We start from the raw sequence: 18,969 nt of genomic DNA on the forward strand, positions 1-18,969 counted from the left end.
ACAATGAGTTATGGAAGATAAAATAAAAAAAACTAAATATTACAAAATATTTTTTATTCACTTAAATATATGTACACAATTTTATAATAAAAATGCTCTTACAAAAATAATTAAATATAACAAATCAATGTGTAATATTATTTAAATTTAGTTATATTAAATAATATAAATAAATAAATTTTTAAGTAGGTGCTAGTAGTGAAGTGTATACTATGATGTTGTTATGTATTGCTTAAATTAAGTAGATTTTTTTTAATTTTCATAGATCTATATCTTTTCCAGCATGGAGATCAGATATTGGCTGTTTTGTATTTAATTTATTTATACTTGTGAAAATTAGTTAATTTGAATTAAATTTTATCCAAAAATATTGCTTACTAAGTTGTTAAAACCAGATGTAATACTAGAAAACATACCAGAATCTTGAATTGCTGGCTTAGGTGCCAATGCTATACCTTGTGGATGATGGTGGTGGTAAAAATGAGGAACTGGAGGTCTGTTAAAATGTGAATTATCCTGTCTCTAAAATAATATTTTAAATAATATGAGTAAAAATTTGATATAATTTTATTTAATAACTAAGAAATGAAGTCAAAATATTTTTTGTTAATATATATATATATATATATATATTATCAAACCAAGTTAATAACTACTTACAAATTATAAATGAAGATTTCTTATAATTTCAAAATTAACTAGATATAGGAAAATGAATATTTGAGTCTGTAGTGGTAGAATTGAGATAGGGAAGTGAAGAAATGCCTTGTTGTTTATATACATTATCCTGTAACCACTTGCAATTTATACATAATAGCATAGAATATATAAGAAAATAAGATTTATACATTCACCATTGTGTTAGATAAATTAAAACTAGTATCTCGGCAATTTATGATGTATCATATTCGACTTGAAGTTAATAGTTAGTAAATAACAAATATTTTAAACACAATTTTATACTTAAATTAAGAAATAAATTACATATATATTATGTTTTATAGAATAATATTTTTTCAACAGTTAAAAACCAGTAATACAGAATACATTTTATCATACAGAACTCCAAACTAATAATTAGACTTTTTCTAGAGTTAAAATGAACATGTAATTAATTCAGAATTAAAATCTAGTGTTAGAAACTATTGATTTTTAGCAAATTGTCTTATATTTAGTAAATTGTTTTACCTACATTAAATTTGTTTTAGTTTATTTTAAAATATTTATTAAAGAAATCAAAAATACTATAAGACAGCTAATAAAAATTTAATTTAATTTAAAATTTGAATTTAAAAAATCGAAATTAACAAAATATATATTTATATTTCGGGTTTTAAACTTTATATGTTTAAATTTTAAGTATGATTAAGATTTTAAAAGTGATTTTATAATACTTTCGGTTTCTAAAATGATTAACTTTACAAATGTCTGAAAAAAAAATCAATATAGATCAATTACTCTACTAGTTGTAAAAATTTTTCAAGAAAACCGAAATCATTTCAATTTTTAGCCTTGTTGAAAATTAAATGTCATGCCAAAAGTGAGATATGAGTTATAATAGTTCTTTTTATGTGAAAGGAGCAACACCATAAAATAAAACTAGTAGTTAATAAAAAATGGAAAATATAAGTAGTCATACTTGATGTTAGTATTTGTTTTATTTAAATTTTTTTAATAAATTAAGCCTCAATGTTAGCAAATGATTAATTCCTTTTCACCAATAATAATATAATTATATTTAAATTTTACAAATATGAAAATATATACATTTAAATTTACAAGATATTGAAATAATTTATTCCATATTTTATCTTTAAAACATATTTGATAATATAACTTTACTGAATAAAATAACAGTTCTTCTAGAATAATTCTTTTTTATTTTTATAAACATTTTAATAAATGTTTTAATGCAACCTTTGTACCACGTTTAAAAAAAAAAATCATTACAATTAATCAGTCTTTGTTTTTTGTGAATTCTTAGTGATGGGTATTGAAAGTGATCAAAACAAATTGTAATATTAATACACAATACACATTAACTATCACCATAGAAGCATAGTTAAAAGTTAGCAAGCCATCCCTCCAATTAGTGGTAGAATTGATAAATCCAAAATTGACATAAATTGTTCTATTGTCTAGTAAATACATCCATGGCGGTTGCCAAATTTTTAAGCGTGGCCTACTTGCTTTTAAACCTACCTTTGAACTATGTAATGTAACATTTAAAAGTGTTGGGTGTTGTTCAACTACCATGAAGTCCATTTCTTTTGGAATGTAGCCATCACCATAAATCTGAATCATTAGGAGTAAATTGTAGTACAATAGTAATAATAAATGATTATTTTAATGATATACTTCTAATTTGTAAACACCAGGTAGTAATATCCTCCAGAATTCTCCGTATTTTGTAGTTTGAAATCCTACGTCACGTCCCTTAATCTTAAGTGATGCTTTTTCAATTGGATTACCATGTTCATCCATTACAAAACCATGAACTCCTCGATGAGCTTCTGCCAAAAATTTAACTAGCGACTAAAAATTATAATTATTATTGATAAAAATATATAATACATTCAAACATTAAAAATAAATAAATAATTTCATACCATTCGGTTTTCTTCCCAAAATTTAGGTAACTCGGCTGCAGGTGGGTATTTACAACAAGACAATTCCAATGTCACTTCCATACAACCATACCACACATAGTTAAAATCTTGCATACCCCCTACACATGAAAAAATTTATAGCCATAAACAGACAGTATATTTTAGTTAGTTAAATAAATGTGTTATTAGACTTGAAACCCAAAATTACATTGCAAGGAATTTTTTTTTCAGATTGTATTATTTTTCTGGTGCTTTTAATTTGTGTAAATTCAAAGCACTGATCTTTTTACAAAAAATTTTCTTCAAAAAGTTAAAGATTTAATAATAGAATTATTTTCAAACTCATAAGTCATGAACAGACCAAATTTGAATATTAATATATTCAATGAAACATGTTATTTAATGTTATGCTCAAATAAAAATAAAACAAAAGCAAATATTTTCTTTTGCAACATCGAAAAATATTTAATGTCTATAGATGATGATTTTTGTCTATAAATAAAGTATACACGAAATTTTACCTGTTAGTGGATACCAAGCAGCTCCATTGGTGATGCCACTGTTGAACGATGGAGTATTTTGTTTACACGCGACGGCTTGATTCATAGTGGGGTGGTTTCTTGAATACGTCAATGCAAGATGTTTAAACACGTCATCATCGGGAGTCAATGAAGGTGTTGAAGTATAACTTTGGAACACTAAAAAAATTGTATAAATTAAAATTGTTTAGATAACGAAAATAAATGAAATGATATAGAATTAATAATTAGATAAGTTTTTGTTTAATACTATTTTATCAAAATTTTAGTTATACGTACTAGAACAAAGTGTAGATATTACGCAAAGCCCTTTGTAATTATTATGAAAGACATATAACATAATTTATATTTTAATCAATGTGTAATTACCAATTATAAAAATATATTAATTATTAAAATTTATTAATATGAATATACATATTCGCACCAAGGTCGTAGCTAGGCGCTAGCAAGAGGTCATTTGCACGGGGCGTAATTATACCAAAGGTTCAATTTCAACATAAACCGCAATAAAACATTTTTTATATTTAAAAATAAAATTAAGAAATACTTGTACTACAATCTACAAAGGGGTTTTTTTTAGAAAGAACTTTTTATGGTTGTAGAACAAACAAATTAGAATTTTGGGGTGCGAATTTAGTTTGTCAGGGGCGCTATTAGTTATTGACACGGCCCTAATTCCTAAATATTTGAGACACGTGTCCAACACTACGAGTTATTTGGATAGTTACAATAGAGCTAAAAAACTAATATTTAGAATGTGTTGATTTTCTCCAATTAAATGTGTGTACGATTCTATCTAAGCTCACATTTTACATTTGCCTCACGTTACAAAAATTAAGTGCAAGCTCAAAAATACAAGATGATATGGATTCTCATGTGATTTTATTATGGTTGTCAATAGAGAGTTATTGTTAAATCTGAAACTGAAAAATTGTCCCAAGGGAAAAGATATCAATCAATCAAATTGATGTTTAAAAAAACTCATTTGAATGTAGTAAATAATAGTTGTACTGAAATCAACAAGTACTTTTGTTGGAAAAGAATGATTCGATATTTGTGTCTCAATTTTTGTTAATCCGAATATAATATTTACAATTCAAAAATTAAAAAAAAATATGTTTTGTCGAATATCAAAAACGAATTATAATTAAATTATAATATATAATTTAATTTATAATTAAATTATAAAAAAAAAGTAAGTAATAACTTACTAGAGTTAGGCGTATTGTCGAATGGATAGCTAGCAACCAAAGCACCGCCATGAATTCCTCCGGATAACACAAATTGTATTTTAGACGTCCAATCTTTAACAGCGTCAGTTTCAGGTTGCCCTTTTCTATTATTTTGTTTGAAATAATCAGGGAAGTTTCTGTTTAGATCATAACCACGAGCATTGTAACGGCCCTGACCGCCATCGCATTGCCCTTCACGTGCTACTTCAAAACCATCAGGGTTCATTGACGGCAAGATATGGATACGGGTATTGTCCAAAAGCCACCTGATATACGGATCAACTGAATAACTGTTCACCAAATACTAAATTGACATTTAATTAGTTATAATTAGCATTTTATAAAAAAATAAATTGTAATAAAAAATTCATGAATATTTTTTTAAATTTTATTATAATGGAAAAATGGTGTAAAATATATAAAGAAAAATACAAAGCAATTTTACTTAATATTAAGATAATACTATACCGACGAAATTATAAAAATGAAAATTAACTGTTTATTATAAAATATTCTGATAAACTTAATAAATATAAAATTATAACGGATTAAATATGTAATAAAATCTTTTTTTGATATTCTAAATTATTTAAAAATATTATCTAGTTAATAATAAAAAAATATTATTTTATTAAATTATATTATTGTAAGATTAATCATTTACTATTTACTTTAAATATTACTTTCACAGTCATCTAAATTAAAGTCTATAATAAACAATATGATAGTATGCGCTTAATTTTAGCAAACAAATTTTAATTTAATTACAAATTCTTTCCATAAATTTTATAAAATAATGAATAATGTAATACAAATAAAATAATAAGATAGGCTGATTTTTATTTTCTCATTATTGCTTGGTTTATGAAATATTACAATTTACTTTTTATTTAAATTTTATCTCACCAAATTTTATAATTTTAATATTTGTTGATAAATTATAGTTATTCAAATAAAACTTTATTTGTATATTACTATAATAATATACGATCTGCACAACTAAAACAATAGGGTTATCAATAACTTATTTTCTTACTTGGATGAGATGTAACATAAGTTCTCTTCCAACAGCCTCATTCCCATGCATATTAGCTACGTATTTGACATCAGGTTTTCCTATCATATGTTCGTATGGACTAGAGGATACAACCATAACCCATAAATCACGGCCTTTATTAATTAAATAAAAACATTTAATAGATTATACATAATTATTACTTTCTTTATTTCGTTTTCATTTAGGAGAGTTCAAAAGTCCAACAAATATTTAAAGGCTTTAAAACGGATTTAATTTGTTTTTTAACTTTCATTATCAACTCTTTAAAATCTATTTGGTTTTAAATCCAAACGAAAAACAAAAACGTCTTACATATTTTTAAAGATATTTTAAAACTTTTTAAAAAAAAAATGAACCCATTCTTTGTATCTAAATTATATATACACCTACAAATTATTACTTAAAATATTCTCAGATTTTCATTGTTACTGCTAACGAAACATTTATTTAAGTGTTACTGACCTTGGACAGATTTTCCAATAGAGTATAAAGCAGTAAGATTAGGATATCTAGATGACGTAGTTCTCAAGAATTTAGTCATTTTGTCGTAATCGTGGTATTTGAATTCTAGTTGGTAGTTTTGGTCTTGAATTAGATCCTGGGAACTAAACTGTTGGTTGTACGAGTTGTCGACGGAGTATCCAGAGCCTGTAGGGCCGTGGTAATTCGCAGAAACTACTCTGTTTCCCACATTCTTAGCCTCGGATCCGTCGGTAACTACTGGTGCACCACTATTGCGTGTGAACTGGGGTATTCTATGATTGTTTATAGAACCAGAACTGATAGATTCTTGGGCTTCCTCGTCAATTGGTTGGCTATGTGGTACATATTGTTCACTGTATACAGCTGAAACATTATCTTCATTAATTGATTTCTGTTTGTCGATGTATTGAGGACCCTCAGAAGGATGTTGGGCATAGGTATCCGGGCGGATTTTGTTTTTTATCACATCATCTGAATCCGATGACTCGTAATATTGCTGAACAGAAACTCTCTTATCAGCTTGACAGTTGACTTGACTAATGTAAAGAAAACCAGCAAGAAGCGTGAAAATTTTAATGGCCCGCCATGTTGTGGAAGGCGCCATTATGCAATTAATCTAAAAAAAAAGTTAAATTGTATTTAATATTCTACATTCAGTAATCAATGATTTCAACAGTAAATAATTAAAAACTAATTTACAAAAACGTANTATGTAAAGAAAACCAGCAAGAAGTATGAAAATTTTAATGGCCCGCCATGTTGTGGAAGGCGCCATTATGCAATTAATCTAAAAAAAAGTTAAATTGTATTTAATATTCTACATTCAGTAATCAATGATTTCAACAGTAAATAATTAAAAACTAATTTACAAAAACGTAACACAGTAAATTGCTTCCTTTTAAGAATAGATAAACATTCACTTAAGGTATTATTAAATATCTACTTATTAGAACTCATTAAATCAGTTAAAAAAAAAAATATCTAACTTTTCGTATTTAAATTTATTCTCAAATCAAATATTAAATATTAATATTTTTTTAACATTAAAAGGAATCCTACAAGAAAATACTGATTGACTTAGGATTCATATTTTTTGAGTAAATTTAATTAACATGAACGGTAATCAATTGATCATTGATTACATATAATTAAACTTTTTCAAGTGTCACATACATGTATGTGGAATTTGCAGAGTTGTAATAAATAGTTGCTTTATGTAANTTTAATTAACATGAACGGTAATCAATTGATCATTGATTATTTATAATTAAACTTTTTCAAGTGTCACATACATGTATGTGGAATTTGCAGAGTTGTAATAAATAGTAGCTTTATGTAAAATGTTTATGAAATATTTTTTAATTAGCATTTAAAAATGTAATTGTACAAATACTCAAATTGAGACTAGAATATTGACGATATAGAAAAACTAAGGGCATATTTGGAATCAGCGCCAAAAAACCCATCAGAAACTAAAAAAAAAAAATTTAATAAACATTCCACGACTCAAATTTTGTCAAGCTGTGTAATCAATGTACAGATAAATTAAGTTTTTAAGACGTGATTATTGAATTTTAAAATGTATAATAAATGTAATTAATCCACCCCTTCTACGACCGCTTTGTATTTTTATAAATCGAGTATTATTATAAAAAAAAAGTTAGTTTAATTTTGATTGTAATTATTTTTTGATAATAGTTAAATCAATCAATAATGGCATAATTNAAATTTTGTCAAGCTGTGCAATATTAAAAACTTAATTTATCTGTATATTGATTATGCAGATAAATTAAGTTTTTAAGACGTGATTATTGAATTTTAACATGTATAATAAATGTAATTAATCCATCCCTTCTACAACCGCTTTGTATTTTTATAAATCGAATATTATTATAAAAAAAAAGTTAGTTTAATTTTGATTGTAATTATTTTTTGATAATAGTTAAATCAATCAATAATGGCATAATTATTCATTATTGCACCAATAACTTTTATTTAAAAACTGATTTTAGTAATGCCCAACTTTGCTCACAACCGGGATTGTCAAAACATGTTAAAAAAAGTTTGTTTAAAATGTTTCATAATACCTATGTAAATGTTGAAAATATTTGTGTTTAAAACGTAACAACCCTGTTCACAATATTAAAAATGAAATCTGTATAATCCTTCTGCCATTGAATAATGCACATAATAATTACCTTGAAGGAAATATGTTGTCATAGTTCAACTTAAACAATTGAGTAAAATTTTTAACAATTCAATAGGAAAAAATTTAATAATTTTAAGATATCATAAATAAACTTTTAAGGGCATTACCCCAACAACTTAAAAACTTTCAGAAATGGCAATTTAAAGTTACATTTCTACCCAGTCACATTGAAAAGTGTCAAATGTTACATTAACAAACAATTATGCATCAAGTTCTCTCAAGATTAAAATCTTAAAGAATATCAAATGGGCGTACAATGTGAATTTATAAATTAATACTTAAATATAAATCATTAGTGAATAGGCATCTTTCTTATTAATGAAATCAAATTCTATGGTAAATTTCTTAATACATCACCTAAAAATTTGGAATATTTTATACCATATTTTGACATATAAAATTATGGTATAATTATAGTATGAAAATCAACTGAAATTGAAATTAAAACTGTTCCAATTTAGGGTTTACTTTCTAGTCAAGATATTTTTTGTGTGATTAAATTTAAAAAAAAAAAACAATTGTTACAAAACAGAATTGATTGTTCATAATTTTTATTAAATAACTCATTGTCGTTAGATGTCACTTCCCGGATCTAATAATTATTCGCGGTCTATTTCCATCAGAGTATCGTATAACAAGATGTGATCGTCGTTATTGTATTCATACGCTAAATTGAAGGCGAAAAACAATGAACACCGTCAACACAATGTATTTATATTTTATGACTACGCATTATTAGCGGTTTTACTTTCGCCTGGTACACGGGGAAGTCGATACTAACATTTTTTTGATATTCTTTAAAATAAAATAAGCAATTTAATCTTTAAAAACGCGTACATATAACACCACATGCAAACTTAACGCTTATTTCATAGTTTTTTTCTAAATAATCCAAATCAGTATAACATGTGTAAAACAGTAACAATGCATTAAAATAAGCATATTAGAAAACTATTAGGATAACCGCAAAATGTAATATTATGATTTTGACGTTGATTTTTTTAATCATTAAAATATACTTATTTACACTTATAATAACTTTGTATGTTTTTCTACACGTTTTCCAAACCTAAAACAACAGATTAAATCGGACTTTCCCCATATTAAAATTTTCAATCAATTTTCTCTTTATTTTTTTTTATTATTATTAGTGGAATTATGATTGTTTGACAACAACAAGTAATTTTTTTTTTTGGATTTACTTTTAAAAGATAATTTCTCATTATTATACAAAGATGAACATAACTAACCAAGTAAAATCATATTATAATTCATATGAAGAAAATAATGTTTGTTTTTGCATGAATACAATAAAAAATTATATTTTAAAAAGCTTGTCTAACATGTAAAATTGAATGAAATTGACACACTAGATAAATAAGATTTTTGAGAAAGTTCAAATTTCTTTTAATTAAGTGTTTATAAAATTATGTATATATTTTGTAAATATTTTTTAATAATTAAATTTGTTTAAGAAACACAGGTTATTATTATTTTTTTAATTTTAGTTTTTCACTAATTTAATATTATTTTTATTACTATTTAAATTATAAATAATTCAATGAGTTAATCGGTGGACCAGTCATTGATTTCCATAAACATAATCAAGGACTGTGACAAACAAGTAGATAAAATTGTCAAGTAACCACAGTAATTAACAAATTTTAAATTATTAAGTGAAATTACCAAATATGTGTTTTTAGTAACAATAAAAGTTATTAATTAAAATTTAATTTTTTTAAGTTTTGCTCAAAAAATGTGTAAACATTTTCATTAAAAAATATCTATGAGAAATTAATTATCTAATTCATATCTTAATTGAATATAAAAAGCTAAAATATTATTCATACTCGGATAGATAAATTTTTCAATGTCTGTAGGAATATTTTTTTTAATCAATACATCAAAAATTTATTTATTTAATAAATATGTCATTCAGATCAGGAGAATTAAAGTTGATGATCAACATTTTTGAACACTCATATTTTGTACTGTACATTTCTTTTTTTTGCAAAGTATTCCTATTTAAAACACCAAATACTTATACTTAAACAAATAATTTTTACACTAAAATGTTTGTTTTTAATATAAATGTACTTCCCCTAATAACATCGAGTATTAATGACTATAAATTGCATTAGTTGGAGGCATTAATATTTTTTTTAAGTTAGATAAGGTTTTAAAAAAGTATTCCCAGGATAGTCAAGAAAGTATTTGCACAAGTATGAAATTATTATATAATTGTAGCACATAGTATTGAAATCATGAATAATTAATAAAAAACTTATTTAAGGTTTAAAACCCATAAATTTGCAATGTATAATGAGGTCTTAAAAATTGAAAGAGATAGTTAAAAATAAAAAAATTGATTTAATATAAATAATTCGAAAAATCATCAGGTTTTACGTTTACAATCCAAAGATTATCGGTAAAGAATACAAATTATCTAATATTTGAATGTAATTATCAATAACCAGTAAAGTCACTGATATGTTAAAATCTTTAATAATTAATGGCTTAATTACAAATAATTCAATGGAAATAAGGACAAAAACTTGTTTTGAAAAATAATCGTTTTTTGTTACACAAGTATATTTTACATTTATTTCATATGAACACGGACAATCTGAATTAATAAATAAATTACAAAATAATAATGATTGATTTTCGGATGAACAAAATGTATGCGTCAGGTTATGCGAATAATAGATTTTTTACGTTACTTTCAGTTGACTTGAATAAGAGTGAAATTAAGACGGCTATGCGTGCAATCTACGTGAAGATCATAAAGAGATCTCCATTTTTCTCATTTGGCCTACTGGACTAGTAAAAATATTTTCACTTGTTCTGAAATTCACGTAGGCATAAGAGGTACGTAGTAACAAGTATTGTTGTCCCTTTTAATCGCATAAGAAAGGCGTTCCCGTCCACAAGAATCATGTACGTAGCATTTTCATTATTATTACCTACCCATAATTATCTTTATCTCTACGGTCATCATAATACACACTTGTCGAATGTATATGAATATTAGAAAAATTCTTAAGTAGTCCAACGATGAGACTCCCAGTGTTCACAATGCCGTTTAGCTAATACGCCTGTAAACATAACGAAGAGTTTGTGACGCCATGCTGGCGACAACGACATGTGGGTCAAACGTGTGCACTAAGTTTATGCCGTGGACTGTACAAATTGTCGGAAACTCAATGATAACCTAATGAAACCGGTAGTCTCTTCTCATGTTTAACCTGGTTTTTGGTATTGTTTGAACGTGTACTTTTGCAGGCGCGGTCGCTTTTCAAACGTCGTTGACGATGTTTAGATATTTATAAATATTATAATAACAATAATAACTTGTATCAATGTACAAGACACATTATATTATTAGTTCAGATATCCCACAGTGACACGAAATTCTAACGGGTATGACTTCAGTGAACAAAATCAAACGAAAATAATTGATAGGAATTGAATAAAGTTCTTGGACTAGATGATTAAAAATAATGATACAATAAATATAAATGATACAATGATATAATAAAAGAAACCATTTGTCAAGAAACTTTGTTAAAAATAAAAAAAAATCATATGTATTTATGGTTCTCATAACAACATAGTGTTAATACTGCGTAACCTATTTATAACAATTAAAAATACAAATTAACGGATTGACCAACAAATGTAGTAATTTTAATAACCGGTAATATAATGAAGCAATGAACAAAAACAAAACACTTTATACGTAATATTGGATAATGATTAAAGAGCATTTTCGTCACTAATAAATTAGATAAATCAAAGAAAAATAAATTTATCTTATTTCTAGATAATTTAGAGTTTCCCAAGAGCTATAATTTCAAAATCACGTATAAGGAAATTTCAACATAAAATTTTAATAACATAAAAACAAAACATGATAGTTAAGTCCAATAATAAATTTTTATTAATGAAATAATCATAGTTTTAAATTAAATAATTACCAACTTTAAATAACAACTATTTAAATATAATGTAGTAAAGTAAATTTTAATATAATAAATAAATACGATAAAAAATTTATTTATTTTATCTATATTGAACAGGTTATAGATTAATTAATAATAATGTAAGCAAAGAATATATATATATATATATATATATATATATATATATATATTAACTTCTTGCAGTTAAAACGGAGTAGTAAAGGTTCAAAACAAATTGAGATTTAAAATAAAATAATAATAATTGTAAAATATCAACAACATTTTGAGTACTATCAATAAATCATTAAAAATTGTATGAATAATCTTAAACGATTTAGAATTTTTATTTGATGTACCGAGGAGTGTTAGTGGCACCCTGGACTTGAGTTATCAAAATTATTAAAAGACGATATTTACAAAATTTGGCCCTAAAAATATATTTTTTTTGTCATTTCTGTTTAGTAAACGAATTTCTAGCATGCTTACCTAAGTAAGAAACATTTAAATGAGTTCTAAATATGCCCCTGCGATATACATATAAAAAATACTACAAGGTTAAATAATTTGTACAACAATTTTATTGAATATCTTATCTTATATGTATAACAGTAATAACTAATTCAAATTAAAGTAGAAAATATTTTCTTAAGACAAAAAAATGATTAGCAAGGATTTTATTTAATCTGGTATCAATTATTGCTTATACTAACATTGAAAGGTTTGTAAGCGTCCTCTAAAGTTTACACTTTGAATGTTAGTACCATATTTGATATTAAAATGAACAAACTTTTAAAATAAACCTTAAAAAATGTAAGAGACAACCAATCATTTTTTCAACCTTATATTATTCACTCAAAACGCACAACTATTGTAGAACAGGTTGGATTTATACTTAAATTTGGAAGAAGTTTGACACTTATACAACAATCTTAAAATATTTGGGGTACAAATCACCCTTAAGTGTTGATTAAATTAATTCGCTTTTTAAAACCTTTAATGAGTTAATAAGTTCAATCAGCAAAAGAGTAACATCGTTACATTTATATCATAATATGAACGTTATGTAAATTTATATATATATACTGATATATTTAAAAATTAATATTTTATTGAAAAAAATCATAAGAAATTATTTTTAATCAAATAATTTAACTGCGACTAAACTAAAATTGGTCCTATTCATATTATTTTCTAAAAGATATTATAAGTTTTAGAATAAAACATCAAAATTCTTATAAGTATTTATAAATTTTTAATTTTGAACTATTCATTATATCTTAAATTTTATATAGATTTCAGGCCACACATTTATTTTAATTTTCGAATTATAAAGCTAAGTTTTATTAAAGAAAAATTAATAATCTAAGTTTATAATTTAAAAACTTCTATCTTTTTTTACAAAAATGAAAACTAAATTAAATTAAATAATTTTAACTTTGATATAAGCACTTTCAAACTTAAGCTACGAATTTTTAGGAATGTATAAATATCAAATCGGTAAAAGGTTATTTGTTCATTAGAAATAAATGTATACGATTACCTTTAGTTTATATGTGTCACTTTTAGTTTGAACTACAATTAATCTAATTACTAAAATCGTAAAGCTTTAAAAATTAAAAGAAGTGCACTGCAAGCGGCGACTCAGTCGAGTCTGAAATCGAGACTGGCAGTAGGTAATCGGTTACAAAAATATTAAATTAAGTTAAATCTGAACCGAACCGAACCGGTTTCCCACCATACTGTTATCATTTTACAAGCAGCAGTGCAACCATTCTCAATAAATAACCATTTGACTCCCGTTAATTACCTATAGGCCAGGAACTATTGTGTTCATCAGTCATATTAAATTTTATATATTTTTACTTTCTTAGAGAATACTTATTTAATACAAATTATACCTATTTATTCAACCGATCAAAAAAACTACTATGTTACTTTAATAAATGTTGTACATATTATTTAATCATTAATTAAGTATACAAACAAAATTAAATTTAAATCAATATTATTTATATTGAATTTGTTTAACCACACGTGTGGCATACTAACCATGTGTGGTTATATCAGATCTTTAATTTTAGAAACGTTGAAATTATTATTATTTTTTAACAAAATGAAAAAGTTATTTTTCTTTAAATAACTTATTCGCAAAGATAAGAGTTAACATTCTTAATAAAAATAATGGATGTTTAGGAATTATACTCTACATATATATTTAAGATATTTTAACACTTTTTTAGTAAAAGCTTTTAATTTAGAGGAAGGGCGCCGGATCGCTTGTCTCCTCCTTGAACTATATTCGCCTAGATAAAAAAGTATTTTGAATGATAAAATTAACAAAAATTGATTTTAACGTTTACACATTTTTTGCATACGCCTAAAAATTGTTTGAAATTCATCCCTCTTTATTTTACATTTTACTCTCCTGAAGTTTTTAAATATTTTATAAATTTTCATTGATGCTCTATTATTTTGAACATATTTAAAGCGGTTTTAAGAAATTTCATATTATTTATTATTCCCCAGATATGAGGAAGTTCATTGTGGAATCGAATTTCTCTGTCAATTATCACCATTTTTATCTTTAATTAAAATGAATCGAAATGGACAAAATATTAGCTGCTGTTTGAATTTTGGGAGTTAGAACTCAAGTTTTGACTAATATTGTTTAATTGTCTAATATTGTAAAATTAAATAGATTGTCTAACTTTACTCATGCATTTTATATGTTTTATTCTGGCTTAATACGACTTCCCGGGGTAGCAATTCATTAATATTTAGATATGTTTATTCAAAATATAAGATAATAAGCAAAAAAATTAAAAAACACATCTATAAAATATATGATTTTGTCAAGGGTGGTAAAATACTAAAGTCTTTCCTGACTAAAGGCCTATTATATTTTTTCTGATTTGGCTATATTATACATTTATAATATATTTAAGTCTCTAAATATTACAGACTTTAATTTATAAAAAATTCCCTAATTACGTCAATGTCCCAGCATTAAATGTACAGTATTATAAGTTAAATCATAAAAAATTCCTTTAAAATAATTAAAATTCATGATTATTCTTTTAAATTTTGGAAATATAATTGATAGTTTATTTGAAATTAGCCTAATTTTTAACAATTTTTTTAATTGATTTTGCATAAAATAATAAATGTTTTCACTCAAAACTCAAGTGCCTACTAAATTAAAATATACTGTAAAAATAAAACAATTCAATTCTCATAAACAATGCGGGTGACTTTACATTACATACCATAATCTGTTAATAACATGAGTGATGTGTTGTATTATTAGGTCAAAGTGGCGCGCAGACCAGCGGAGGTTGCTTTTACCGTTATAATATAATGCGTATGAACTCTTCGATGTCGAGTTCATTATTTATCCTTGAAAAGTGTTCCGTTTTCACATCATTAACAGTTACGAAAAATGTAAGCGGGTGTTAAAATTTATATATATTTATAAAATTTATCTATCGATCGTCCAAAATCATAAACAAAAATATTTATCTTATTAGTATTTAAAAATACATAAAATAAACTAATATATTTACATTAAAATTTAATAATTAATATTACTCAATAAAATAAGGATTTCACAAACAAATTCTTTAATAATCAATAGTGCAAATTTAGGTATTTTGATATACACAAGCAGAATTTTTTTTGTACAACATAAATAAAAACAAAACTAAATACTTTCCTGAACTTTAAAATTAGGGTTGAACCTATACTATGACCAATACTAAATATATTTTATTAACGATTATTTTTTAATCTGAGATCATTGTTTACACGTAACTTAAGATACAAATATCAACTTATCCATCTATTCGTATTCCACGAGTTAGCTTTTATTTATTGTACGTATAAAAATCCTCCAAAATTTTTTACTGGGGAGGAAAATAATTTTTTAATTAACCACTCGATTTCTCTTAAAATAATAATTATGTTCAGAAAATTCATTTCATTTCATGTATTTCTTGATTTTTGTATTATTAAATATTTTTTGTAATTCATTCTTATAATACCTAATAAGAGTGTCAAATTTATTTTAGTTACGTTGATATTCTCAGATATTAATTTTACCATGATGTGTTCATTTTTTTTACTAAGAAATTGTAAAATTATACATTAATAAAATATTGTAAAATTTAACAGATTCACATCGAAGCTTTATTATGATAGTGATGTAAATCACTGTTATATGTCATATAACTAGTGCCAATTATACTGCGACCACACTGTTCTGTATTTTTTTATTGGTGACATACATATTTAACTGGTTTATAAAATAAAAATGATCTGATTAAGAAAATGACAGGTTGATAACAACATTTGGCCTATTATTTTGGAAGTTATAACAATTTTAATAGATTGGAGGAGATAAAGTGTAGTTTATTTAAATTTTATCATTACGAATTACTAAGTCGCGCTCTTTCTCTACTATATATTTTTAAATGATAATAACTCATGATTTATATGAATTTGTACTTCATAAGTTATGAAGTTAATAGTTAAAAAGTTGTTATAGACCAGTCATTTTCAAAGTTAGATAATTTTTCATAAAATTAATAAAGTTGATACCCTTGTAATATATAAGGGATGATGAATTAAAACAAAAATTTGATAGTTCATAAATCAAAAAATATATAAAATTTAAAAATACCAAAAATAATTTCCTTAACCCTTCATTAGTCGCGGCCAATCTGAGAAATCGCGAAAGGTTAGTTTGCCTTCACACATGGAAACGGCTAAATTCACGAGTCTCTTCTCCACGTTACCTTCTTCAATCACCAGGAGGAGGAATTTAATGCGCTTTAGTCATCGGCCATCTGCCTCAGGGGCCCGTAGTGAATTTTTTGATCCGTAAGATCGCCGTGTCCAAAGTAGTAAGTATATAGTATTGATCTACGAGATCGCGACTACTTTGAGTCCAAAAGGAGACGCGCCTAATAAAGGGATAACATAATTATTATTTCACTTATCATATGGCGAGTTATCAATGTCTCATATTGTACTTATATCGAACGTATTTTCTACTAATGATATCGATATGTAGATATGCTAAAGATGTCGAATATCGGATACTAATATAAATTCATACGGCACAGTGCTTGTTATAATATTTAATTAAATTACGAGAATATTATAATTGTAAAACATCAATTTTAGATTTAGATTGTAAAAAACTATTCTGATGAAATCTACATGACTATAACAGTCGATATTAAATATTAATTTAACATTACTTAAAAATATGCATTTAAAATAAATATTTTTACAAAAAGTAAAGACTTAATTTAATATTTCTCTGACTAAGTGAATCAAGATTTAATGAAGTACGGATAGGGTTGTAAGATGAATGAGACACTCTACGAATGGTAAAATTATAACACACAAAATGTAAAATTGCTTGTTAAACACTTTCTAAAACTTTTTTCTGTCCGACTAAATAAGGTGACTATATCAGTGAGTAATATTCTAAATTTGACATAATAAGCACAGCGTATTTGACGTAAAGCATAAACATTTTTAAAATGTTTACAATAATTCTTATTAACATCTAAAAGTTTCATTAATTTATTTTTTGATGTATTTTTGATAAATTTTATATGATTACTAAATATAACCTAAATATTTTGCTTCATTTAATTGTCGAGCGGATACCTCCTATATTATAATTAAACAGAGTATTAGTATGCGTGCAGTTATAAGAAATAAAATTACACTTATTTACAATAAGGAATAAATAATTTAATTTACACTAGTTTGAAACGGAATTTGTCGCAGAAGACATAATTTTTATGAAACTTAACAAAAGGGAAAACTATATCTAAAAGAAAAAATATTGAAACTTTTGTATTAAAAAATAAAGGAAAAACAAATAAAGTTTGGGAAAATGCTATCAAATCTTGATGGTTGCACACACAGATAACAACCGACTGTTATTGATCGCCTTGTATTATGTTACAACCAAAATTAATGATCAAGAAAACTATCCATAACCTGTATGATGCAAGTTATATAATCCTCAACTTAAGATATATTGTTTGAAAAATTTATAATATATAATTATTTAAGATAAGATTTACTCTTGAAATTTTATGTATTTCATTTACATTATTTTTGATAATACTCACTAATTAATTATGATTTTCATTCTTCAATTGATCTTCGGCAATGAGCTACTGTAAAACAATGAACATTTTTAAGTAAAATCAACTCACGACGATACGATACAGAGCTTGTAGCATACTGTAGCAGAACTTTCATTAAAATGTTTAAACTTCGGTACACTGGGATCCATGTATAAGATGGTTGCATCATGTGGTCATGCGTATTGTGCATATGATGCCAAAATAGGGATTACCCTATTTTAACACTGCCAGTAAAGTACATTAAAAAAAATTTCATTTATTTAAATTAATTATTTTAAAGTAAATTTCATAATCTTACTCAAAAATATTCATACTAGATCCTATTTGAACACTAATGAAAAATAATGGAATTAATTTATTATTCACTTTATTTCATAATCATAACTTAAAAAAATATCAATTGTTAGCATCTCAGAAGTATAATTTATTGATATAATTAGTAAAATTGATCTCATCAATTGCTAATATTAAAACATCGTAATTATTTTTAAAATAAATAAACTCATAATTGAGTTAAATATAATAGTTATCTCACAATGAATTAGCATTATATGGTTAATTCTTTAAAACGACAGACAAGTTTTTTTATTTGTAGTCGCCCAATAAATTGATTTTTTACTTTACTAAGATTTATAAGGCTGTATAAGGAATGATTTTACTAATATTCTTCATTTCCATTGCTTCATTATCACAGACAAGACT

At 24.9% G+C, this 18,969-nt stretch overlaps 1 protein-coding gene across 5 annotated transcripts; it reads right to left on the reverse strand.

Annotated features, from left to right (window-relative positions):
* Window positions 1-37: 37 nt before the first annotated feature.
* LOC126902235 (carboxypeptidase M-like) lies at window positions 38-18,383 on the reverse strand. Of its 5 annotated transcripts, none has more exons than XM_050679284.1 (11): window positions 13,638-13,787; window positions 5,903-6,539; window positions 5,420-5,553; window positions 4,363-4,687; window positions 3,428-3,457; window positions 3,131-3,307; window positions 2,610-2,728; window positions 2,359-2,535; window positions 2,203-2,295; window positions 661-796; window positions 373-522 (listed from the first exon to the last, which is right to left on the reverse strand). In XM_050679284.1, exons 2-10 carry the CDS (start codon window positions 6,525-6,527, stop codon window positions 695-697), a joined length of 1,782 nt encoding a protein of 593 aa, XP_050535241.1. In that variant the 5' UTR covers window positions 6,528-6,539; window positions 13,638-13,787; the 3' UTR covers window positions 373-522; window positions 661-694. The 5 variants fall into 5 exon arrangements, with proteins under 5 accessions (XP_050535239.1, XP_050535238.1, XP_050535240.1 ...); XM_050679285.1 differs by having other exon boundaries at window positions 661-787; window positions 13,638-13,785; XM_050679282.1 differs by lacking the exons at window positions 661-796; window positions 13,638-13,787 and adding an exon at window positions 18,250-18,383 and having other exon boundaries at window positions 38-522.
* Between the last annotated feature and the right edge of the window lie 586 nt (window positions 18,384-18,969).

Source organism: Daktulosphaira vitifoliae, unplaced genomic scaffold (assembly GCF_025091365.1).
Source record: "Daktulosphaira vitifoliae isolate Bord-2020 unplaced genomic scaffold, ASM2509136v1 Scaffold_3, whole genome shotgun sequence".
Classification (NCBI taxonomy): Eukaryota; Metazoa; Arthropoda; class Insecta; order Hemiptera; family Phylloxeridae; genus Daktulosphaira; species Daktulosphaira vitifoliae.

Coding starts and splice junctions, on each gene's coding strand:
- LOC126902235 (XM_050679282.1), bottom strand. CDS start 6,527: ATGGCGCCTTCCACAACATGGCGGGCCATTAAAATTTTCACGCTTCTT. Junction 2,536..2,609: donor TTTGGGAAGAAAACCGAATG/GTATGAAATTAT, acceptor TATAATTTTTAG/TCGCTAGTTAAATTTTTGGC. Junction 523..2,202: donor TTACATTACATAGTTCAAAG/GTAGGTTTAAAA, acceptor ATATTATTTTAG/AGACAGGATAATTCACATTT.